Source organism: Capsella rubella, unplaced genomic scaffold (assembly GCF_000375325.1).
Source record: "Capsella rubella cultivar Monte Gargano unplaced genomic scaffold, Caprub1_0 scaffold_8, whole genome shotgun sequence".
Classification (NCBI taxonomy): domain Eukaryota; kingdom Viridiplantae; phylum Streptophyta; class Magnoliopsida; order Brassicales; family Brassicaceae; genus Capsella; species Capsella rubella.
In genome coordinates this window covers 9,493,950-9,519,048 of record NW_006238916.1, presented here as the reverse complement: position 1 = coordinate 9,519,048, position 25,099 = coordinate 9,493,950, and the positions used below count along the sequence as shown (strand labels likewise).

Here is a 25,099-nt window from a genome sequence, read left to right as displayed (position 1 = left end):
CGGGTGAAAAAGGCCAACGCGTGATATTGCTTCTTCGACAATCACCTTTTTTTCCTAATTATTAGCATCAATTTATAAGTTTTACTTTATCTTTCTCGTTTCATTACGATGATGATGTGAAAAAATTTAGGCTTTTTGTTTCCAATTTCATTTCTCGAAGATAATAAAAAGTCAAACAAACCTTTTATGCACGCTACAACTTTGAAAATATAGGTTTTCTAATTTTATGGGATTTCCATACGTGTGCATATATTTTATTTCATGACAGCATGAGACATGTTAAGTTAATTAAGTGGCATTGTTTATGTTTATCAATGGAGTGTAACTTCAAATTTTGGGGTCTTTTTGCGTATAATATATAATTAGATAAGAAACATGTTGTAAAACTTATACGTGTATGATTCTTTCGGAAGCAATATATCTGGATATTATGATTACAAACTAGCTAGATTATACATGTGTGTGTAATATAAACATTATACACTAGAAAGAAAGAAAGAATCTTGCTTTTCACACACGAGTTCTACTTTTGATTTTGAAGTCAAAAACGTTGTCGGTGCGCATTGAGAAAGTTGTGATTAAAATCAAAAAGATGAAAGCTTTTTTACTTAGAACTTTCTCGCTTTCTCACAAAGTCTCAATGATAGATGAATGGAAGAATGGAATGATGAGAAAGGAAAATGTGATATTATAATCATTTTTTCTTGTCTTATGAGTAATTATTATTTTAACTAGCTTTACTTACACATGCACTTGTGAAATAGTATGTTTACACATTTTGAGCACCATCGTGTCATCTTCTAGGTCAAGCTTTTACCCAACACAACTAAACCAATCACTCAAAACAAAAGTGTTCTTTTCAACTCTCATACCCACCTCTTCTCTCTCTCTCTCTCTCTCTCATTATTTTAATTTATTACGCAAGTCAATCATCCTGACTTTGGAAATTCTTAAGTATTGTTACATTAATGATTAACATGAATAAACTCTAAGCAAGTCAATCATCCTAAGGTTGGATGATGAAAATAATATGTAAGATATTACACATGCTGAACAACTGCAACGGTCGATTCGTTTGGTCCATATGGATCTGGTAGCTAAGACTTGGTGTTGGATACTAACGCGTATCGTACCATTTCGAAGATATAACAAGCTAGAGCTGAAGACAAAATTAAATTTGATTTCGGTCAAAACTATTAGGTTTTTTTTTTGTTCCCTATTCATTATTTTTCTTGTGGCTTAGACAATGGGAAAAGGGTACTCCTCATATAATGCCAATATTGAAATAGACATAATTATAAAAACGAAATTAAATCAAGCAAAAAAAGATGAATATTGGTTTCTTTCCTTTAGGTGAAATTAAGGCTTTCACATTATAATAACGTGTCTTCCATTGACCTTATCCTACTTCGATCAATCAATAAGGCAGAGATTTAGATGTGCTCTACAATTAAAAATTTGACTTTTAGAACAAATTTAATTATTGAAGTATGCATATATACTGTTCGCCACTACACTACTAAAACGTAGTTTGCGTTAATAATCCGTTGGTTATGAAGTGACGCAGGATTTTAAATTTTTCACATATTATACATATGAAAAAACTATGTATCGTTTACATTGGCTATATGAAGATCTTATAAAAGAAATAAATAATGTCTATACGAATTAGTACATGCTTTGATCTAAATACTTTTTTTTTTGCACTAGAAAACACTTGTGAATTTGATAAGTTTTATCTAATGGTTTTACGTAACAAACACTAAACACACTTAGTTTCACCAGCCTTTTAGAATGTGACTCTTTTGCGAGAAAAAATAAAAATAAAAATAAAGAGAGAATGTGATTGTACCGTGCTCGTTTCGAGTTCTTAAGTCATGGTTTTCACAAATGTGTCTACAAATGTTTGTGATGTGGCAGCACAGACACTTTCCTCCACATACATATTCACAATCATTACTTATTCGTGCCTTTTTTCTTTTGAAGTATGAACAATGTATTTATTCATATCTCTCATATATATTTTTGTATACAACACGAATCTTGTTTTGTCTCATGTTCAAGTTCAAATGCACAACAGTTGTAACCATTTCTTGATGTCTTTTCAACGTATGTTTTTTTTATCACGAATAATTTATAAAGATTGGTTCGACAGAGGTCAAACTGTATGATCTATATAAACGTGTAACAACTTTATAGAAGTTATTATTTTGATACAGTTTGTTTGAATCTATATAAACGTGTAACAACCTTATGTTCGATACTATGAACATAAAAAAAAAAATCGGAATCAAATGCGGCAACATTGTTTCACATCATAAAGTGGAGAAGTCTTACTTATCTTATGTCCACCACAAAACCATACTACTTTGAATATATAGTTTCCCTCTTTCATATGCGTTACAAATAGAGCATCCACCTTTTCTGTGATCACCATATTTTGAATATTTCCGCATTCGTTAACTCATTTATTTACAAATTAAAGTTTCAGTAAAAGAAGGAATCATAATAAAAACTCACTGGCTTCATATGACCCTGTTTTAGGTTTTCCCACTACGTATGGTATGACCCATGTAAAGTAACTATACTTTTCATTATTTCATATACATTGATGTAGGAGCATTTAACATACATTTTTATAATCAGTTGTGTCTTTCATAATATATATAAGCTGGATCATATAACGCAAAACAAGAAATAAATGCTAAGTGTGTGTTTGATTGATTTGGATCATATGGCCTTCCTTGATGCTTATCTTTAGGCACATTCATTACATAAAACAAAAAATTAGGTGATTATTTATTTATTCAGTCCCCAAGGGACCATCGCAACCACACAAAAAAATCTATTCATCTTTAATTTTCAATTGAATAGAAATCCATACAAAATAATGTTTTTGTCTATTAAAAGATTTTCTTGAACATAACAGCCTCGAATGTAATTGCAAAATAAAATGACAAAAGCCAAAACTCATAAATTATATATAAGATATCTAGATTATAAATCCGATTGTGACTATGTTTTTAAGTTTGTAATATGTACTGTAATTCATATTCTGTTTTCACTTTTTTCTTAATTATGTATATGTCAAAGATTTTATGGTTCATCAACATCAAACCCATCACAAGTCTTTTTTTTTTTTTTTTTTTTTTGACAACCATCACAAGTCTTCTAATACAGTTTGAGACATTTAGTTATATATCGAGCAATGTCTAGCTATACGAAATGAGAGATCGGCATTTATACATTGACTAGAACATGATCTAATAAATACTTTTTAAGAAATAATAATTGGTCCCATCTTGCACACTTGTTTCCCATTCTATCGAGTTGGAACATGTCTGGAAATTTATTTGTATTTTGATATATTTGTATTTGGAACATTCAACCATATATATATATATATATATATATATATATATATCTAACATACAATCATATATAATAAGAATGTAAATGAACTTTTTGATTGAATATAAAAACAAATAAAAGAAAATGAGGAGTAGCTTTGATTTGTTCTTTTGGTCATCAATGCATGTGGGCTTATCTTCGGCTCAATAATAGCATTCATCAGTAAACAAAAAAATAAAATAAAATAAAAAAATGTTGTTGTTTCGATCATTCGATCAAAAAAAGACTACTACAACTCCCGAAATTCCCGCCGGGCATGTAACACATTGGATTCATCCATTTATTAATTTCTCCAAAAGTATCATTACACTATTTCTACAATTTCTTTTTTTTTTATATATACTGTATTTTTTAGTCGGTACCTTTTTTTTTTTTGTAAAATAACAATAAAAGTCTTATATGGCGACAAAAAAAAGAAAGAATACGTATGCGTATTTATCTGCAAGTATCCCAACGCGGCACATGCATTTTAAAAATATACACACTTATATCTCGTCCACACACATAATTATAGTATAATGTCTAGTAATGAAGTAAAAGAAAACAAAAGTTGTGATAAAAATATATATAACAAAATGGTTTGCCGTTATAAATTGCACTGTACCTAGACACATTCGTATTAAGACATAAGCCATGGTATTTTCCGTATTCTATTTGCGGCTAGCTAGGCGGTTTCATGATTTAATTTTTACGCAACACCACATCTTTTTAAATAATGTTAAAAATCTCACCTGCTTTTGTCAATCGATTTACTAATTATGATTTATAGTATAATCACTTAGCAGTATAATATTAATCGTTTGTTTATTGGTTGAAAACGAAGGAGTAATTTATAAATCAGTATAGACTTTTTCCATAGCCAAACATGCTTTTCAATTTGTAAATATGATTAGCATTGCCACCACATCGATATGATTTTGTATTTTTTTTAGTGATTGATATTAAACGTATATATGCAGCCGTAACCAGGGGCGGAGGCAATGACCAAGTACAAGGGTCAATTGACCCTGATGAAACTTCAAAATTAGTTGATTTTGGCTTAAAATTATCAAACTGACCCCTGCTAAATTATATAACTGACCCTTATAAATTTTATTTTTTACATTTTGACCCTCATGAATGGAAATTCTACCTCCGCCACTGGCCATAACCGTTCGTAAACATGACGTTCTTCTGATGGTGTTTGCAATTCTAAAGATGTTTATAACACATTTTCTAATGATGTTCCTCGATCTTTTATTTATTATTTTCACTAATACATACGTAATGTACACGGTGCAAAATTACATGATATTTTCGAATATGGAAATAAGTAATCGAAATGGTTTTGTTACTTATTTTCCAGATTTTTTTTTCTTTTAAATAAATGGTATCCATCAATCACATATATTTTTTTTGTTAAGTCGCACCAGATTTAAATACTACTCAACTATACCGACAACGAAGTATTTCGTTTCATTATTATTTTTGGACCATTAGTCTACAATTATTTATTTAAATAATTCTTACATAAATCCATAAATGATAGAATCTTTTTTGGCCAACAAATCCACGATCTATACGTATGAATGATAAAAGTAAATCTCTAACTTATATGACCACGATACATTTTTTATATATCTCCTCAATTATATTATTCATCAACTAGTACTAGTAAGTAGCAACTTTTTTACAAACTCAAATAACCGATCAATCCAATACCATAACTTACAAGTCAAGAAAGAGAACATTCTTTGTTCTTCCGTAAGAAGAAAGTCACACTCCCACATCAATGGTTCACAAACAAAGTCGACCCAAAAAAAAAAAAAAAAACAAAGTCGACCCAAATTTGCTAGATTAATTTAATGTTTTTGGTACATACAAAACCCAAACCCACGTGTCTTCCTCATCATGCATGCTTCACCATGTCGGTATGGCTTCGAATCGAGATATCTGTCGCAGTCTTGAGCACAACATGCTGCGTATTGAGACCACTCAAATGTTATTGATTGAATAAAAAGACATCAAAAGAAACCAAATTAAGTCTTTGTTGATCAAATTTAAATGTCTTGATTATTATACCTTAATCTGTGTCCTGTTATATGTATATGTAACGTGGACATTCCCATCTCCGGCTTCTATAACTGCTGGATACGAAAACTCCATTCCCGGAGAGTCCTCCAACGTTAAAACATCGGTCCAAGAATCACCATCATCTAAAGAAACTCCTACTTTGAGCACTCCTCTTGAGTCTGTGTTGTAAGCAAGCACTAGCCTACCATCTTTTAGCTTGACTCCATCGATACCTATTGGTATTTTTCATCAATAAAATCGCGCTGAAGCAAAGACTATTTATGAAACGTATTTTGTTTTTACTTCAAGAAACCAGAATTTGGGTTTGGGAGTACCGTTGGTACTGCAAAACTCCAGTTCTCACCGCCATCCAAAGATTCTGAGATACAGATTCTGTCAATGCCAGTGAGTGAAGGATCTAAGTAAAACCCGTAATGTCCCAGCTGCGGTTTGGTATGGAACTGGTTGGATCACGCTAAGACTCTTGCCTTGAATGTATATTGGCCCTTGCTTTCTCCATGATCTACCAGCGTCTGAAGTGACCTGTACCAACACATTTCGACGTTAAACCATTGTATCATACTATACTAATATAGAATTCAAACCATATAGTTTTGAAAAACCTCCATCCACGCTCCCCAAGAATTCCAACTTTCAACAGATGATCCGCAAAGGAGAGTCCCATCTTCAAACAAAATAGGCTGCAGAAGAAAAGATAGTAGAAACAAGAAGTTTTAATTCTCTAACCAATACAAAAGATTTAATCTTTATCGAGTAACCGAGTCTGTGCAATGCAACAAGCACCTTGTTTTTAATGGGTCCGAGAATCCCAGGAGGAAGCTGTTCTCTTTCAGTCCAGGTTCTTCCTTTATCATTAGATCGTTTCATGCAACCACTCCATCTGAGCTTTTCACCAAAACACTAAAAAAAATCAAAGAAATGAAACAAAAGAAAAAGAGTTTATTCGTTAAATTGAGAGCACACCATACTTCTGAACCTCCTGGCCTATTTTGTAGAACAATAAGAGCTGTTGAGATGGAAGTTTGAACAAGACAGGGTTCCACATTGGAACTCCTGGCTGTTCATCAACAATAACCGGTGTATCCCACTGACCATCCTGAGAAAACCAATCAATCGTCACACATCATTATGATTCCAACACTCTGAATGATATAGAAGAGAAGACTATCAACTACCTTGAAATGCTGCAACCAGATTTTAACATCAGGTGCTCCTTCCCTGCTGCCTCCGAAATACGCAGCCAAGAAATGATCTTTATCAACCTTTTTCACAAAATATAAACAAACAAAAAAAAAGCTTTAGTTTGGGACTCAATCCATCACTAAAACTATGACAAAGAAAGAAAACTTTGTGGTGGTCTTAACCTCAACAATGGTAGAGGCATGACAACTCTTGAAAGGAGCTGAATTAGCAGGGTATGTGAATGTCTCTAGCACTACTTTGAACTCTGTTTCCGACATCTAAAAATCTCATCACGGATAACATCAGCGTTACTCACTCACTCAAAAGACTCAGGTTTTTCACAAGTTTATAAACAACTACAGATAAATTCAGGCCGAGAAATCAACTTTTTACTACCAGACAGATTAACTTGAAAATTACAACTAACCATCAACAAATACTTGTCTAGTTTCTTGTTTTAACTCCCATGGAAAACGATATTAGATATGAAATCACATCACACATGAAACAGTAGCTAGACTAATATATTGAATAACTATGCATTGTTGTTCTTATCAAATACAGGATCATGCATGAGATCACCTACAAAAGAAATCAAATTTCCAGAAGATGAATTGCATTCAAGTTTCCGCAAATCGGATTCCCAGAAAAATAAAGTCAACGCGATCCAAGTTACAAGTTTCCGAGGAGAACTCTAGATTTCAAGTTTGCAAAGCCCTAAGAACCTAACTTTTGGATAAATAGAGAATTTCTTTTAACAAACATAGACAATGAAGAGAGAGAAGATGAGCTTACCTTAAAAAGTCTCAACCTTTTCAGTTGAGTTGAGTCTACTCTACTTTCAGGTCAGATCCGCCATTAACGTTTTCTTTGTATGAATTTGCAGAGTAAACCTTACCAGGCTTTATTAAATAGGCCTTTCTAAGCCCAATAGGCCCATTTAAATAACAAAAATATATTATTGACAATAATATGGTGGTTAATGTGGAGGGAAAGGGTGTATTTATATATTTGTCCTGAAAATAAGCTCAACGGTCGAAACAGAACAAACAGAGCAAATCTCTGTTTCAATCTCTCTTCCTTCTTTCTTCCGCTAACTAAATTTTGGGTTTTCAGGAATTTTTTATCCTTCCTTTTGATTAAAAAAGAGATCTCCTAACTATCACAAGACAACAACAAAGATTCAAGCTTTCAACAAAAAATCTAGAAATCTCAATATCTGTTGTGTAATTCAAATTTCATATTTTGATTGTTCAACAAGATTATAAAAAGTTTCCATCTTTTTTCTTTTTGGGAGACCGAGAGAAAGAGAGAGATGGACTCACCGCCGTTGATCGGAGATTCATTGACGGCGAGGATGATTCCACGACATTCTTCTCTCGATTCGTTTGGGGCGATGAAAGTCTCCTTATTGGTCAATCTCGCGAGCATAAGAGTCTCTAAAGAAGAGCTTCGTCAAAGAGTCATGCTTCCTAAATATCTCCGCCTCGCTATCCGCGATTGTATCCTCCGTAAAGACGATTCCTCCTCAGCGGGGTCGTCGTCCTCCTCCTCCTCCTCCTCGGTAGACAACAACGATGTAACCCCGGAAGTTCCTCTCATGGTCTTTGTTAATCCCAAAAGTGGTGGTCGTCAAGGTCCTCTCATCAAAGAACGTCTCCAGGATCTTATCAGCCAAGAACAGGTACCACATTCTTATTCTTTGTGGAGGTATTTGGATTTTTGATACTAATTTTGAAAAGTGCAGGTGTTTGATTTAACGGAAGTGAAGCCTAACGAGTTTATTAGATATGGATTGGGTTGCTTAGAGGCATTAGCTTCTCGTGGAGACGAATGTGCTAAAGAGATTCGTGAAAAGATGAGAATTGTGGTACTTCTTTTTTGTTTTGGATTGATTCATCATTAATCCAAAATGTGGAATATGTTCTGTTTTTTTTTGTTGCCACTGGTTTGATCACTCGTTACAGGTTGCAGGTGGAGATGGAACCGTTGGTTGGGTTCTAGGTTGCCTCGGTGAACTCAATTTGCAGAACCGACAACCTGTTCCTCCTGTTTCTATAATGCCACTCGGAACCGGAAATGATCTCTCCAGAAGCTTCGGATGGGTGTGTGAATAAAACAAACTTATTGTCTTAACATGTTACCTTATAAATCTTATGTGTGTTGTAATTAGGGTTAATTTAAAACATTTGGTGTTTACAGGGAGGGTCGTTCCCATTTGCGTGGAAGTCTGCGATAAAACGAACACTTCATCGGGCAAGTATTGCTCCCATAAGCCGTCTAGATAGGTAAAATTGTAATGTAATATAAACAATTTGTTCTTGAGCACTCTACTTGATCTTCTGATGTTGAAGTTATATACTGATGCAGTTGGAATATCATGATTACAATGCCTTCTGGTGAAATTGTGGATCCTCCTTATTCTTTAAAGTCTACACAAGATTGTTACATTGACCAGGTATTGATCAATGATCATCATTACTTAATACACAAAACTAAAACTTTTTTTGTGATGATAAATTAGTCTTTGGTGGGTTGTAATTTAGTGATAACTTTATGTTGAAGGATTTGGAGATAGAGGGAGAGAAGCCTCCAACGACGAATGGTTATGAAGGAGTCTTCTACAATTATTTTAGTATAGGTATGGATGCTCAAGTGGCTTACGGTTTTCACCATTTGCGCAATGAAAAGCCTCACCTTGCAAATGGCCCTATCGCCAATAAGGTCATACTAAAGTCTCTTGATAGTTTGATAATTCTCTCGAAGCAATTTCTTTTTATCAAGAAAGAAAGCTAACGATATGTTGTTGCAGATTATATATTCAGGATATGGTTGCTCTCAGGGTTGGTTCCTCACGCACTGCATGAACGACCCGGGTTTAAGGTTTATACTAACACCAAGACAACATATGTTATAACCTCAAATTGTGATCTAATCCGGTTTGTAAACTTTTTGGGGTTTAGGGGTCTCAAGAACATTATGACATTGCATATAAAAAAGATGGACTCATCCGAGTGGGAGAAAGTACCAGTTCCCAAAAGGTATCAACAGAATTGGAACAAGAACACAATAAATGAGATAAACAAACCTCTTGATTTTGGTATCTAAGTAAATATGTGTGTTTGTTGGTTTTTGGGACCAGTATAAGAGCAGTTGTTGCATTGAATCTACATAGCTATGGAAGTGGAAGAAACCCTTGGGGAAATCTCAAACAAGATTATCTTGAAAAGGTTAAACAAGCCCATTTCTTCTCACTTAACTCTTCTTACTGTTTGGAATAGCTTCTTCTTAACGCATGCTTGAGTTGTACGTAACAGAGAGGCTTTGTGGAAGCACAAGCCGATGATGGGTTGGTTGAGATCTTTGGGTTAAAGCAAGGATGGCATGCTTCCTTCGTTATGGTTGAACTCATCTCTGCCAAACACATTGCACAGGTACTTCAGTTAACATATCTTCAGCTAATTGACAATCTGATATATCATAACCATACCGGTTTTCTTAGAGCATAAAAAACAATTAGGGTCAGATCGGATCTACCAAACATATGTTACTATTAACCGTTGTGTGGCCAGCAAAAAACTAGACTTTAATTTAGGTCTTTTCTTTATCATAGCTAATTATGGACTAGTCTTTAGCGGACCAGTCAAGTGCTAAGACCATATAAAAATATAATAGCTACCCCATCACAAGTAGGGGTAGACAAAAAAGAGTGTTATTAACTTATATATTTCCAAATTTCTTTGTCATATAGGAATGTCATTTATAACATCAGCTAGTTTTTAATGAGAATAATGAGACGAGGGTTAATTTCTAGACCTTTTTTTGGTTAGGAGAAGGTCATTAGATTTATATATATATGTTGCCTTTGACAAAACGCAAACGAATGGGTTTTTTCACAAACAGGCGGCAGCGATACGGCTGGAGATAAGAGGAGGAGAATGGAAAGATGCGTTTATGCAAATGGATGGAGAGCCATGGAAGCAACCTATGAACAAAGACTACTCTACCTTTGTTCACATCAAGAGAGTCCCTCACCAGTCTTTGGTCGTCAAAGGAGATTGACTATTAACCATCTTGACTCTCTTATATTAAATTTTAACCTCATCTATATCATATTACTTGTCATCAACAATGTATACTTGTTAATATATAACCATTTCCACAAAAATAATTTTTTTTTTAAATGCATATTGTTGTTATCTACAATTTCAAGGTGACCAAAATGGCAAGGTTGGTTGCAGACAAGAAGTAACTAAGATTTTGGAGTGGAGGATGAGTAGACGAACACTCATTGAAAGAACATATATAATTGGACTCCGATGAGTTATAACTTTCAAAAAGTACTAATAGCATTTTGTACGTACGAACCACTTGCAATTTTTTCTCTCTGTCTTCTAGACATTTAGTACCAAATCCACTATCTATCTATGAGACAAGGCTTGAGTTTTAAAAATTGAATGATCTAAGCAAACTAACCAGTAATAAAATCAGTTTTATACAATGATGATCACTTCTACTGATTTTCATAAGAAACAAAGAGAAAGAAACTAATTAATTTGAATCAAGCTAAAAACTATATTTCTTTATTTATTTCTAATCATTCTTATTAATTTAGTTTTCTTTTCTTTTAATATTTACTTGCTTGTCTTGCAAATCTCAATTCAAAGATGAAAAAAAAGCAAGCTATATATGGTGCACAACAAAAAGAGCTAGCTAAATATGAACGAAAAACAAAAATATTGACACTAAAAATTTATAAAGGAAATGGGCTAGGGAAAGAAAAATACATTTGAACTACCAAAAACCTACTTAAAACTATAAATTAGTAGTTGATTTGAATATAACTCTTACTGGTTTATAGGAGCACGATATGTACTATATACCATGCACGCAACAAACCCATAGCTTATTTCGTTATTTATGTACATGAAGAGAAATAATTTCATACTTGTATTTTTAAGAAAGAGAACTAGCTAGTAGTAGTATTGTCCTCTATATTAATTAGCCTATTTCAGAATCGTAAATAAAGATGTTAAAGTGAGCTTCGATGGGACCAAACCAAACTAATAAAGATGTTAAGATTTTTCGATCACGGAATTTGCTAGTTAACGCTTTTTTTTTTTTTCTCACGCTGATTAAAAAATCTCAAAGCATTAAGAAACTGACGACATATATTTGGTAAAATTAAAAGAAAATTACTAATAAAAAAGCGAGAAGTCCCAAACATAAACTTAATTAGCTTTATATCTTCTTCGCTTTTTTTTTTTTTTTGACTCTCTTCTTTATTATTTTGTCATCTTCTCCTTTAGATTCATAGTTCATTTTTATTTTTCTGAAGCTTTAAAATTGTGTATAGGAAACTATTTTCTTATAGCAACGTTATATTACACAATTTATCATTATATGTATGAAAAAAATGGAAATAGGGATTTTGGGAAGTAGTGTTGTTGTTATGTGTACTTGTGGGGGTCAAAATTATCTTGTTCCAAAAAAGATTGAAATCAAATTATTAAGACGTGGGACTACCCTTTCTTGTAAGAAAATAATCAGATTATTCATGTCTCCTATAATAATTGTACTTCCATCTCTCAAAAGAAGCACATACTTTATCATTTTCTATCAATAAATTACTAAAGGTAGTTTCAATCCATGCACGAGATTAAGTTTTGTTACATGATAGAGGTAGAGGATATGCTAATTGTAGAACATATCTTCTCTTCTTTCTTTGCGAGCAGCAACCAAATATTTTGTCGTTGTTTAAAATTAATCCACCAAAAAAATTTCGAGGGAATATGAACTACTCTTTTTATCCGAAACATACATGTATTATAATGATCGTATTTATGTCACGACCATTATTAATTTGATTAGAAGCTCTCGCATATTCGAAGTGATTTTTCTATATTATCAACACTTCAAACGTGTTTGTTTAACTATGGTTAAGCGCTCCATCTAGAATTTTTATACATAAACATAAATTAATAGGCGAACACTTACTTAACTCAGATTAGGGAATTGATACGGACCACATATATAATTCTTTCGGTATCTTAATTTATACTTAGAAATATTCGGTTATAGTTAAAATTGCTCCTAATTACTTGTAGTTTAATATGGGACTAGGTTCGGACCCGCGCTATAGCGCGGGGGAAATAATTACATATATATAACTTTAACGGATTAGAATATGTTATATTTTAATTTTGTTAGAGTGCAGTCGATTACGGTAAATCGTATATTTGTATAATAAGTTTAAATAAAATAATAAAGAAAAGAGCGAGTAAATAATCATATACTGAGTTTTGATACAATTAAAAACACGGTGAAAATTTAACAGCACGAAATAATATTTGTCGATAAATTATTCATTTTGACCATTTTTGTAGTAAAAATAGGAATATACGTAAAAATTACATATTACAATATATTTTTTGAAAGTCCAACCCGTAACAGAATTCATTTTGTAAAAAAACTTTATTCGTAACTCGCTTTATCATTATATTCCAACCCGTATCATAGTTTGATATATAATATATTTTATCAATAAACATTATGTCTCGAAAATTACATTTATGTCTTCAAAAAAATATTTCAATATTTTAAATTCTAAAAGTTTTATGTATTTGAACCTTTTATTTATAATATTTTAAAACTATTTGAAATTTTAAATATGCTCATGTAACAATGGTTTTAATATTGGTCATATTTATAATGATTTTAACCGAGTGTAGTTGAGTATTATATGTCTGTTTTGAAAAATTCAAATTGAAACATATGCAAAAAAAAGTTAAATTTTATTAAATATTTATACTATATAGTATAATATCATAAATTAAAAATAATATCAAATAAAAGTGAAAGAAGAATAATATTTTTTAAATAGATTGTATTTAATTAGTTAGAGAAATATTAGTAAATTCTATAATTAGTTATGGAAATAATACAATCCTAAAATTAGATTTGGAAAGTATCCGGTGTATGTATCCAAACCCATTAATCTATCCAACTTTAAAAGATCCAGTTACAAATTTCGGGTAACTTTTTGAAATTAACCCGACTCGGAAGCATTTTTTATACTTATCTTTTACTAATATAGGGGATATATACACATCGGATCCAAACGTATGGGTTTTTTAATTAAGAGAATCAACATGCATGTATAAACTAAGAATGAAAACGAGAGTTTTAACTTAAATCGCAATAGATTAATGAGAGAGTGGGATTTGGTTGGAATCTTTGTCAGAACATCGTTTGCTTTGGAAGCTTTTTTGAGGAGTTTTGTAATATTATAAATGTTCCCTTCTTTATTCAATTATAAAATATAAAATCGTAGAAAACTTATTAATACAATAGCATTAGTGGGCTTATTATATAACTAACATTATGTTTATTATATAATTAGTTAGAAAACAATGAAAAATTAAGAGAAGAATAAAAATGTGGAAAAGAGGACGTAACGTAAGTGATTGGAATAGACAAAAATAAAAAAAATAAAACGTAAGTGATTGGAAATGATAGAATGATCGTTTGTTCTTGACGTGTAGCTCTGAGTGGAAGCTGACGCTGAGGATTGGACCCATTCTTTTTCAATTATTTTTTTTATAATTCATACGAACAGTACGAAAATTTTACCTAGACGACAAGAACAAACACAACAAATATTCCTCATTCATTTCCTGTCATTGCCTGGAGACCTCGAGAAGACCGAAGCCGAAACTAATCTTAAAACGTTAAGGTGACGCAAACAAATAAAAGAAGAAATATTTATACACATATTTTACCGAAATGCCAAACAAGGAAGAAATTACCAAAATTAGTAGGACATTAATTGGGGTTAATAAGAAAAAAAAATGCTAGAAAAAGAGTATAGAGAGAGTAGTAGCTTTGGAGATTTTCTCGAGTTAAAGACCAATACAAGCAAAGCTAGCTAGCCTAGAGAGATTGATCGAGTTATTTGAAGGCAGTGAATCCTGCGAATGACCTAGAGATAAAAGTAGATAAAAAACAAAAAAGAAAATTGAAACTAGTAATTATGATGATATAGAATTTTGATTATAAACAACACCAGAGCAAATCTATGACAGTAATATATTTTCAAAGTTATCAGGATTTTTATTAGTCGTCGTCGCCTTTTTTTTGTTAGCAGCCAATATAGTAGTTTTTTTTTTTGGGTGTGCAAAGATATTGTAGTTGTTTTCATAACTTGGTTTCAAATAGAAGAAAACAAAAAAAGAAAAATACTTTCCAATTTTTTTGATTAGATTATAACTCCGATGTCTAAAAACGAGTAGCCTTAAAGTTTGAACGCTATCTTTTTTAGCAAGTGAAACAAACTAATGAAAAAAAATATGAACATCATAAAGACTAAAGAGTGATCGTTGAGTGTTGTTTTCATTTGTTCTAATCGTTTTCTCAATGTGTTTGACTAATCGAGAAAAAAGCAATTGATAGGAACTTGACCAAATGAAACTTTGATCCATATTAGACTGTGCAAAACATGGGACCATTGTAGTTAATTATCTCCTACATATATATTTGTTTTCAAGTTAATATATATATTTTTTAATTGATGAGATAATTGAGGGCTCAACAGGGATATGGTTTGGTATGTTGTTTCCAGCTTTTTTCATTGGGGTTTTCTACTTTCCCTTTTAAAATATATATATATATATATATATATAAGTTTTGTATTCCTCTAATATTTACATTATAAAACGAAAAATTTGGTATGTTCTTGTTAGAGTGATGATTTTGCTTGCATAGTGCATTTTTAAAATATCATCATAAAATCGTTAGTCACTTGTTAAAAAGCATTTTCATGGTGGTGGGTGGGCTACCCTTCTGTTTTTCTTTGTTTGCATTAACAATATATTATATTTTCAATTCTCAAAAGATATATGTGTTCACGTGATTTATGATATAAAACGTACATACACACACATATATGTGTTATGCAATACGAACGTATGAAGAAAGCATGAATATTTAGTTGTTTTAGGTAACGTTCACTTTTACTTGTTTGGCGTTAACGGTTATATTACGTTTCCGGCTTATCCCTTCACGTTTGCATCGCTCACCTAAATCTCTACCGGCTTTAACGGAACCGTTTTTGATCAGTCTCGTGTCCTTATCTCTTAAATTGCCCTCTTTTAAACCCTCTCTCTTCTTCAGAGTGTTAATTTCTTTATCTAATCATCAAATCATTACGTTTGTATCCAAGTCTTGACTTCTCAAATTAGAGAAAAGAAATAGTAAATGAGTAAGATGTTGATCTCTTAAGTTGTCACTAATTAAGAGAGTTATAACACCACTAAGGAGATATTTTCATAAAGTCGTACCATATTTAATTCGAGTGGATTCGACACTATGAGAATGGTTGTTGATTATCTAAAACAGTGTTTAAGTGTGTTGATTAGTAAATATTATACTAATTCCTAATTTGTTTATCCTTGGAAGTATGATTGAATCGAAGATATTTGTTTTGAAATAATCCACTGATTAAGCTTAAAAGTAAGCATGTAATACTGATTAAGAAACAGACCACATTAAATTTGGGTCCCAACCATGCACCAGTACCTAACCAGCGCAAACTCATCATTACACGTCTCACCCATATGTATGTATACGATGTAACATGTAACCTCATCATCTATGCCTATGAATAACTTGTAAACTATTCTCAAGACACTACACAATACACAACATTCCTTTGTCAGTATAACCTAAATCAAAACAAAATACTTGTGATCTCGCCATACGTTTTTTTCTTTATGTTTCTAACATGAAAATTTTCGTTTATGCTCGAGTCGAGGAGATAGACTTATTTACTTTATCTTAAAATGTGTTTTTATAATTCATAGGAAATCAGTTGTTAATGTTGTTTTGTATTTCACAAAATATATACATTGGTTAGTCCATTTGGATACACAATCTCAATTACTTTAGCAAACGGCAAAAATAAGACATAACATAAGTTATGCATTCACGTCACGACTCCATAATAATCATTGATGATAATTGAATAAACGAAAACTGAATTCATATTGCCTTTTTTGTAAAGTTACTCTACAAAAATAAATAATGGAAATATTCAATGAATTACTAAAAAAAAACTCAATACGCAAAATATAATAAAAAAGAGAAATTTATACGTCACACACAATCCACAAACGTTAATTCGCTATAACTCTCTTCTATAAAACCCTTCCTCACTCATCTTCCTCCTCACACCAAATATTTATATTTTCTATTCACAAACAAAAACATAAAACACTTTTCTCTCTCTCTCTCTCTTTGTTTAACAAACAATATGGAAGGAAGACAATATTACCCTCCGAGAGAAAACGTCGTCGACGGGAACAGAACCACCACCATGGGAGGACCTCACTCACCGTGGCATTCACCGGTTCCTTATCTCTTTGGTGGTTTAGCTGCGATGCTCGGTCTCATAGCTTTTGCTCTTTTAATCCTCGCTTGCTCTTACTGGCGTCTCTCCGGTTATCTCGACGGCGAGGAAGACCAGAGAGATCTCGAGGCCGGAGATGTCAAACCCGAAAAGGCGGCCGTGAAGCCTGTAGCTTTGCCGGAAAAGTTCTTGGTGATTATGGCCGGTGATGCCAAACCTACTTACTTGGCCACGCCCGCTGAAAAAACTTGTACTTGCGACGACGACGATGTAGATGATGACGTTAAAGGTAGTGATCAGGTGGTGCGGCGAAGTAACGAAAGTAACGTTGCGGCGACACATTGAGAAAAACAAAAACAGAGGGAAGTGATGAGACAAAAACAGAGGATCGATCGTCTTACTGTGAAACAGTTTCTTGAAGAGAACTGTTTTGTAGCATCTGACCCGGTTGCGTCGGGTACTCGGGTCGGGTCAGAACTCTACATGATGAGAGACCTAAATCATCTTAGGAAGGTATAAAACTGGATTATTAGGAAGTGAAAATTGTGTATTTTAATCTCAGCTTTTGCGTAGTTTTAGGTTATGTTTTTGTAGTTGTAAGTTTGTATAACTCACCAGTTTTGTTCCATTTCTAGGTCATGATGAGGGAAAAAAATGTAAATTTCTGAGACTATGAATGGGAGATTTGTGATTATTATATTTTTGTGACTAAGAATAAAAAAAAAATTCTTGATTATATTTTAATTTCACCCAACAAAAAAATTAGTGGACTATATGATAAATAAATTGTACTGTTATGGTAAGGTTCAGTACATGTTTAATCATGGGATAAGTGTGTCAAGAACCAAAGAGAAAACAAAAACAAGATAGAAGATGAAAGAGTCTTCAGGTGAGAAAATTGAAGTGAGCACCAAAAGGGCAACGTGTGAAGGCACGTGCAGAAGAATGTCTGATTTAAATTCTATTAGGTGTCTCTATTAAATTGATGCGGCGAGGTGAAGCAGTTGATTAGCTTCAATCAAATGACCCTATTATTTGCCTTAATTATATGTTGATTAGCATAGTAATTTGTAAATTGAAATAGTTTCGAAAATGACTTTTAACCGCACTAGGTTTTCTTTTTTGTGTTTCCTTTTCAATCTTATCTTCTAGCCCTACTACTAGCTACTAGTAGCTAGGTTGCTAATTTCTAATAACTTAGCTCTGCTTTCTTTAAATATACATTCATCTGCATTTTCGAATCACTTGATTAAAATGGATTACGAACCATAATTGTGAAAGATCAATTGAGTTTTAACCGTCAGATTATTGCCAAATAGAGGTTTTTGCTTATTTCTTTCGATAACGTCAGATTATTCTCTCTCTTTTTTTTTTTGTTGTTGTTGCATGAAGAAGATACGTAGTTTAATCAATACAGAGATTGGTTTGATCAGTTATGCTATTTAATAAAGCTGTCGGCGATTATTCGGCTCGAAACGAGGGAGGATACGAAACATCTTGAGCCAGGTGTTGTTGATTAGGGTGTTAAAATGTTTTTGAACGATCCTGTAACTATTTGGTTATTGGGTCAAGAAAAAAAAAGGCTAGGTGGCTAGTATTAGCCCATTGTAGTCATTATATTCACTTTGTTCTCTCACACAAATTTTGGGCCAACATTGATCCAACACTTGATTAAACTAGAATTGAAATATGTATTTATTTTAAATAGAGAACCGTTAGCCAAACAAACAAAACTCAAAAGACTAATCTTCAAGACTTGTGATATAAGATTGGGAGGATTATTTTAGGCAATTACAGTGGCTAATCATGGTGATGATGATGATGATAAGAAATATAATTTTCTTTATACATAAGAACTTTTAAACATATATGGCTTTTAAACCTTAATCGTTAAAAAAAATGAATTTTCATAGCTGGCTTAACTAAGATCCCCGAGTTTGAGATATCAAATGCACGTGTGTTATGTGTACGGAGGTTAGTGTTGTGTAGTATAAGACAAACAAAGCCAAGTAATCTTGGGTGCATAATTGCACATGTAATTATATGTTTCAACGTCTTGTTTGTTGATATAGTACCTTTTGGTCCATTTCTGTTATTACCCTTTAATTACTTTTGGTTTTCTATACTATTAACATTTTTTAATATTAATATTGTGTACTTAATGTCTTCTCAAAGTCTCATTCATTGTAAAAAGTTAAATATATATCTTCCCTCTTTTGGATAGCCCATTTCATGGCTCACACTCACCTCTACCAACCCTTTGGAAACAATTTTCCATTTTCATATTTTCTTTTTTGCTGCTTATGTTTGAAATGATTGATATCCTAAACTACCATTTAATCATTTTATATATGATTGATAAATAAGAGATAACAATGAGAAAGTAGAGAGGCCAAAGAGCAACAATGGCTTTGAGAGGAAGACAAAATCAAGGACATGAGATGAGACCACTTAGAAACAACAACAACAACAACAACAACAACAAGAACACATCCTTTTGTCCCTGGGTGTGGCCTTTGCTTAGACCAGAAATCACCCAACCACACATTCACTTCAAATCTCATCATTGTCTCCAATAACTCCCTTTTTTTATATATGAAAATATTTTATGCATGTGTTTTGCTTAGCTTTAGATTAGCATTCGGTTTCTCCAATACAACAGTTTTTGTGTGTGTATGTCTTATTGATACTCAACGAACTATCGATCGCTAGGTTTAGTTGCTAATAGTGAGCAAAAACTTATAATTTTTGTCATAAACTCGGTGACAAACTGATCATACAATAGATTATAAAATGAACATCTTATTAATTGATTGTTCTAACTATTAAGAAGTTATATCAAATTAGTTGAACGTTTCTAATGTTTTGACTTATCTTTCAATATTTTCACTAAATATATTTTTGATAAAAAAAATTTTGACTAATTTGAAAAGAAAAAAACTAACTCCTCATAATTATGGTAAACACATCGATGACTCTGGAGTTAGATCATTAAATCAGAGTATGAACCACTTAAAACTTTGATTTATAACTATTTAACTCTTGTTTGACAAAGAAGACTCTTAACTCTAATTAACTTTATCTTTTGATTCTTGAGTAACACTAGGCAAAAAAAAAATGAAGATAACTTAATTATAATGCCATTGAGCGTATTGTGGTTTTATGCTTCTTCGTCAAGACTCATACACACAGCTAATGATTATCTCATGCAATGATCATCCCTTTTCCACACTCTTTATTAGTCTCGAAACGTCTCTCTTCTTCTTCTTACTCATCATCCCAAAACAAAAACACGTATCTTCTTCTTTAATTGTATAAAATCATTGTGTTCTCAAAATTTCCGACCTTGTTTATTAGAGTGAAAACAAAACCGAAATACATATGATATCTCTTTCAGAAGAAGGCAGTAGTAACAAGATCCTCGTGGCGATCTCGTTGGACCGAGACGAAAGCCAAAATGTTCTATCTTGGGCCATCAATGTTCTTGCTAAACCGAGTGACACCATTGTTGCTCTTCATCTTCTTGGTTAAAACTTATATACCTAAATCTCTCTGTTTTTTTTTTCTCTTCGGCATTTGATCATTTGACTAATTGGGAAACTATATACATTTTTTGTTGAATGCAGCTGGTGAAGAGCCGAGAAAGTTTCCGATGAAGAAGAAGAAGAGAACTCAGATTCGGCGTGCTAAAGCTCATGTTATCTCCATGCTTGGAGAGTTTGCTTACACTTGCTGCCACAACCAGGTATTACTACTTTCTTACTTGGAAAAAACTGACGCATAACTATTTTGAAACCGAACTTAGCCGGAAATTGTAGAGCTTCAACTGAGATAAAACGTAATGAATCCATTCAATCATTGGTCTCACAACCAAATTGTTATATTCTAATTTAGTTTCCCAACTTAATAGGTGAACTTGGAAGCCAAGGTAGGGTTTAGCTCAAACATCGGAAGAGGACTCATAGATGAAGTCAAGTCTATTTCTGCGCACTATCTTGTTCTTTCCCGACCAACCTCTCACGAATTCAGGTAATAAACCGGAAATTCACCGGTTCAGATTACAAAATATTATCCGGTTCAGAATATAATTCGATTTGTTATTAATATTTCTCTTCATTTAGGATATGGAATGACATCACAAGGTATGTCTCCGACTTTGCTCCATCAAGTTGCACTGTTGTTTTAGTCGGAAATCAAAGAAAACCGCATAAAGATTGTTCCTCCGAATCCGCGATTTCTCGAGGTTTGATCATGTTAATATGATAAAATAAATTCCATTTAAGGTTGGTCCTAAAATTAAAAATTTGGTTAGCTGATTCAACGAAGAGTAACATATTGTATGTTTTTTTTCTCTAGACATAAAGAGTGAGAAGTATTCACCACGCAGTGTACTAAACGCTTTATCAAGAGATTCACTTAGCTCTTCCGGCGATGATGCTTCAAGTTTCAACGGTTCAATGGTCTCTTCTACTTTCACTTCGCCTTCAGAGAAACCAAAACATAAGCCAATGTCTCCCTACAGATTCATATCTTCTCTTATCATGAACTCTCCTCTGAGAAAATGGAGAGGAAGCGAGACTAAGACCAACCCTAAACCTCAACCTTTAATGCAATGCTTCACTTACAACGAGATCTCTAAAGCCACAAATGATTTTCATCAAGGTGAAACCTTGAAACATTATTAGAGACCAAAATTCCAAAACTTTGGATAAAATGTAACAACTTGAGACAAAAAGATTGAAACTTAAGGTTCTTATAAAAAAAAAAAATCTGATCCAAGTTTTTGGTTGAATTGCAGAGAACATAGTAGGCATAGGAGGGTACTCTGAAGTGTACAGAGGAGATTTATGGGACGGAAGAAGAATAGCAGTGAAGAGATTAACCAAGGAGAGTGGTGACATGAACAAGGAGAAAGAGTTTCTTACAGAACTCGGCATCATCAGTCATGTATCTCATCCCAACACTGCTCTGCTCTTAGGCTGTTGTGTTGAGAGAGGTCTCTATCTTGTCTTCAGGTTCTCCGAGAATGGAACCCTGTACTCTGCATTGCACGGTAAACTAACTTTCAGATTACTTTCTCAAAACACTCTTTAGTACTTTCAACTGTGGACTGATTTTGCAATTTATGCTGCCAATAATTCAAAACAGAGAAGGAACACGGATCGCTAGATTGGCCTATACGGTACAAAATCGCGGTTGGAGTAGCACGAGGGCTTCATTATCTTCACAAACGCTGCAGCCACCGGATCATTCACCGTGATATCAAATCGTCCAATGTCTTACTTGGACCTGACTACGAACCGCAGATTACTGATTTTGGATTGGCGAGATGGTTGCCTAACAAATGGACTCACCATGCGGTTGTACCGGTTGAAGGAACGTTCGGTTATCTAGCACCAGAGTCCTTAATGCAAGGAACCGTAGACGAGAAAACCGACATCTACGCGTTTGGTATTCTCCTTCTAGAGATCATAACCGGACGAAGACCGGTTCATCCCTCTCAAACACACATTCTCTTATGGGTATATAAATTCTAGAATAGTCAGACCTAATTGTATGTCTTTTTAGACACGAAAGCCATCTAGTAGGTTCGCTCGTATTTGTTATATACGTTACTTTAAATTCTATATATATCATTCCTAACATTGATCGTTAATGAACAGGCGAAACCAGCGATGGAGTCAGGTAACACAAGAGACTTGGTTGATCCAAAATTACAAGATAAGTACGATGATCAGCAAATGAACAGGCTTGTCCTTACAGCTTCGCATTGTGTTCAACAATCGCCGATATTACGACCAACCATGACTCAGGTTATTTGGTTACATATGCGATAACAATCTTAAGAATTAGAACCATGATGTCTAATTACCGAATTCAAGTGGAGTATTTGATTTTGTGAAATTTTGCTTTTTGTAACTAATTAAGGTATTGGAGTTGCTAACGAATGGGAACGAGGCTGACATTGCAAAGAGCTGGAGTATGCCTAAGGATATGACTAATGACGATGATGATAACGATGAATGGGATGAGTATTCTATGATTTTCGGAGATGATGTTCCTTTGGACTCTTCCTTTTGATTTTTTTTGTTTATATCTAATTTCATTCTTTTGTATCTTATGAGATCTTTAACGTTTCATCCATTATGTATCAAACTCACAACTAATAGAAATAAGTTACTTTATATCATAGTTTAACCAAATTAAAGACCGTTTTACTCTGTTATCCGTTTAAAGATACAAAGTACATAATCTGTATACGAGACAAAACTAAAGCATATACTATTTCTCGTAGAGTAACGGTTCCAAATTAAGAGTACTTGGTAAACTCAATCAACAGAGTTAGCCAAAACGAACCTCAACATCTTTCTTCTAGATTAAGTTACAAAATATATATCGTTGTATCGCATATGTTATATATGTGTGTGTATCGAATAAGATGCATGAATTTGTCGTAATCGTTAATCCATAGAAAGAAAGAAAGAAAAAAAAAAAAGCAGTAGAACTTTAATTCAATATAAGAAAAGAAAGCAATAGTATGGATCTAAATGGTGACAGTTTTTCTTTTTTTTTTTAGTGTGGAATTTGTAATAGCATATAATCCAATAAAAAGTGAAGAAAGCAATAGTATGGGATCTAAATGGTGACAGTTTTGTCTTGGGAAATTTCGTAATCACATAACAAATAAAGGAAATATCCATAGATCAAAACTGAGATTAATACAAATCTTTTAGCGTTGAAAGGCTTGAAGCTAAACAACTTCACTTAGCAAAAACTAAAGTAAACAGCATCAAAACAAATATTCAGCTAGACAATGTAAAAACAATTGAGCCATGATGTTCAATATGTTAGTATTATTGTTTTGTTATGCAGTACTATATGATAAATCTAGTGGAAGGTGGCAGGAACTGTTAGGATAGGGATTAAGGGTGCAGAAGTGGACCACGAGAAGAGAACAGCCATTTGGGCCGGCGATGCACGTGGTTAGGGTGTGGTCGGACCCTCCACTTGTCTCCTGTTCGACCCAGTCTCTGTCGGACCCACTTTGGGCCACGCAGGTCCCTCTTTCATGGAGCCAATAAATAATCTCTTCTTCTTTCTTTCTTTCCCTATTTATTGGTTCAACTGTTAACAAGTTCTTTTCCCCTTTTAATGTGACACTGTGCATCTTTGTTACCTCTTTTTGTGGGAGTGTGTACACGGTTTTAAGATTGCTTGGTTTGACAAACAAAAAAAAGGTTTCCAAAACCTCACGAGTCATGACTATAAAGTAGTACTATAAGCATATTTTGCCATATAGTCGAGTTTTGTGTCACTAATCACCATTACCAAAAATAAAATTGGTCACACCATTACAAGTTCATATCCAAGGTTTTGTTATGTTCTTAAAAAGATTATGAAATATACTACGTGTTTTGTTATGTAAATGTCATGTCTGTAAATGTCATGTCACCCCTTGTGTAATAGTCATGCATGCGGTGTTCTTTCTCACTTGTCTCGATTTCAGTATATAAGTCCAATGGAATATTTACATTCACACACGGGTTATACGCGTTATCATGCAAACTTGGAAATACGTTCATAAAATATAATTAGGAAATAAAAAGAGACTATTAATCATATGATTAATTCATAATAGACAATGAGTTTGGTGGAATTTACCAAACGAGCTTAATCCGATGTTAATTGGGGGAAATCCACCACACTAAACCAATTTATTCGTGACACTCAACATCAAACTTTTAATTCTTTGTTTTTTTTTTCCTTTGTTTAGTAAATCAAACTTTAGTTCTATGTATTGTCAAAACTTTGCTTTAATGCGCTATTATTAACGTTATTATGATTGTATATTATGTGGCCCCAAAGCACTCGTAGCCACTATTTGCAAATCTCAAGCTTGCTCTGTTTGCCTCCAAACAAAATATCGTGCCTAAACTGCCCCTTGCATGCATCAAGGTCTCTAAACCCACTTGGACGGCAGAAGTCTCACTCAACTACATCGCAATCCCAAGGTATTGATCATGGGTT

The 25,099-nt window shown here is 33.2% G+C and overlaps 4 protein-coding genes across 4 annotated transcripts; 3 read left to right on the top strand and 1 right to left on the bottom strand.

Moving 5' to 3' along the window:
- Positions 1-5,059: 5,059 nt before the first annotated feature.
- LOC17875364 lies at positions 5,060-7,492 on the bottom strand. The gene is given in 11 exon segments (XM_023785656.1): positions 5,060-5,336; positions 5,339-5,368; positions 5,473-5,696; positions 5,777-5,873; positions 5,875-6,006; positions 6,087-6,164; positions 6,268-6,364; positions 6,453-6,580; positions 6,660-6,746; positions 6,849-6,944; positions 7,462-7,492. Coding segments are annotated over 10 exon segments (1,053 nt in total). The 5' UTR covers positions 7,462-7,492; the 3' UTR covers positions 5,060-5,252.
- Positions 7,493-7,848: 356 nt separating this feature from the next.
- Positions 7,849-10,730, top strand: LOC17877182 (diacylglycerol kinase 4). Its single transcript, XM_006281652.2, has 11 exons — positions 7,849-8,350; positions 8,414-8,536; positions 8,634-8,771; positions 8,869-8,954; positions 9,037-9,124; positions 9,232-9,390; positions 9,479-9,549; positions 9,630-9,707; positions 9,809-9,896; positions 9,984-10,100; positions 10,570-10,730. The coding sequence occupies exons 1-11, from the start codon at positions 7,982-7,984 to the stop codon at positions 10,726-10,728; spliced, it is 1,476 nt and encodes a 491-aa protein (XP_006281714.1). The 5' UTR covers positions 7,849-7,981; the 3' UTR covers positions 10,729-10,730.
- A 6,140-nt stretch (positions 10,731-16,870) lies between these two features.
- On the top strand, positions 16,871-17,809 carry LOC17876535 (protein GLUTAMINE DUMPER 3). The gene has a single exon (XM_006281846.2). The coding sequence runs from the start codon at positions 16,976-16,978 to the stop codon at positions 17,414-17,416; it is 441 nt and encodes a 146-aa protein (XP_006281908.1). The 5' UTR covers positions 16,871-16,975; the 3' UTR covers positions 17,417-17,809.
- Positions 17,810-20,403: 2,594 nt separating this feature from the next.
- Positions 20,404-23,246, top strand: LOC17875451 (probable receptor-like serine/threonine-protein kinase At5g57670). Its single transcript, XM_006281411.2, has 9 exons — positions 20,404-20,597; positions 20,698-20,816; positions 20,982-21,100; positions 21,193-21,314; positions 21,428-21,733; positions 21,870-22,124; positions 22,220-22,593; positions 22,735-22,884; positions 23,000-23,246. The coding sequence occupies exons 1-9, from the start codon at positions 20,453-20,455 to the stop codon at positions 23,150-23,152; spliced, it is 1,743 nt and encodes a 580-aa protein (XP_006281473.1). The 5' UTR covers positions 20,404-20,452; the 3' UTR covers positions 23,153-23,246.
- The last annotated feature ends 1,853 nt before the right edge of the window (positions 23,247-25,099 follow it).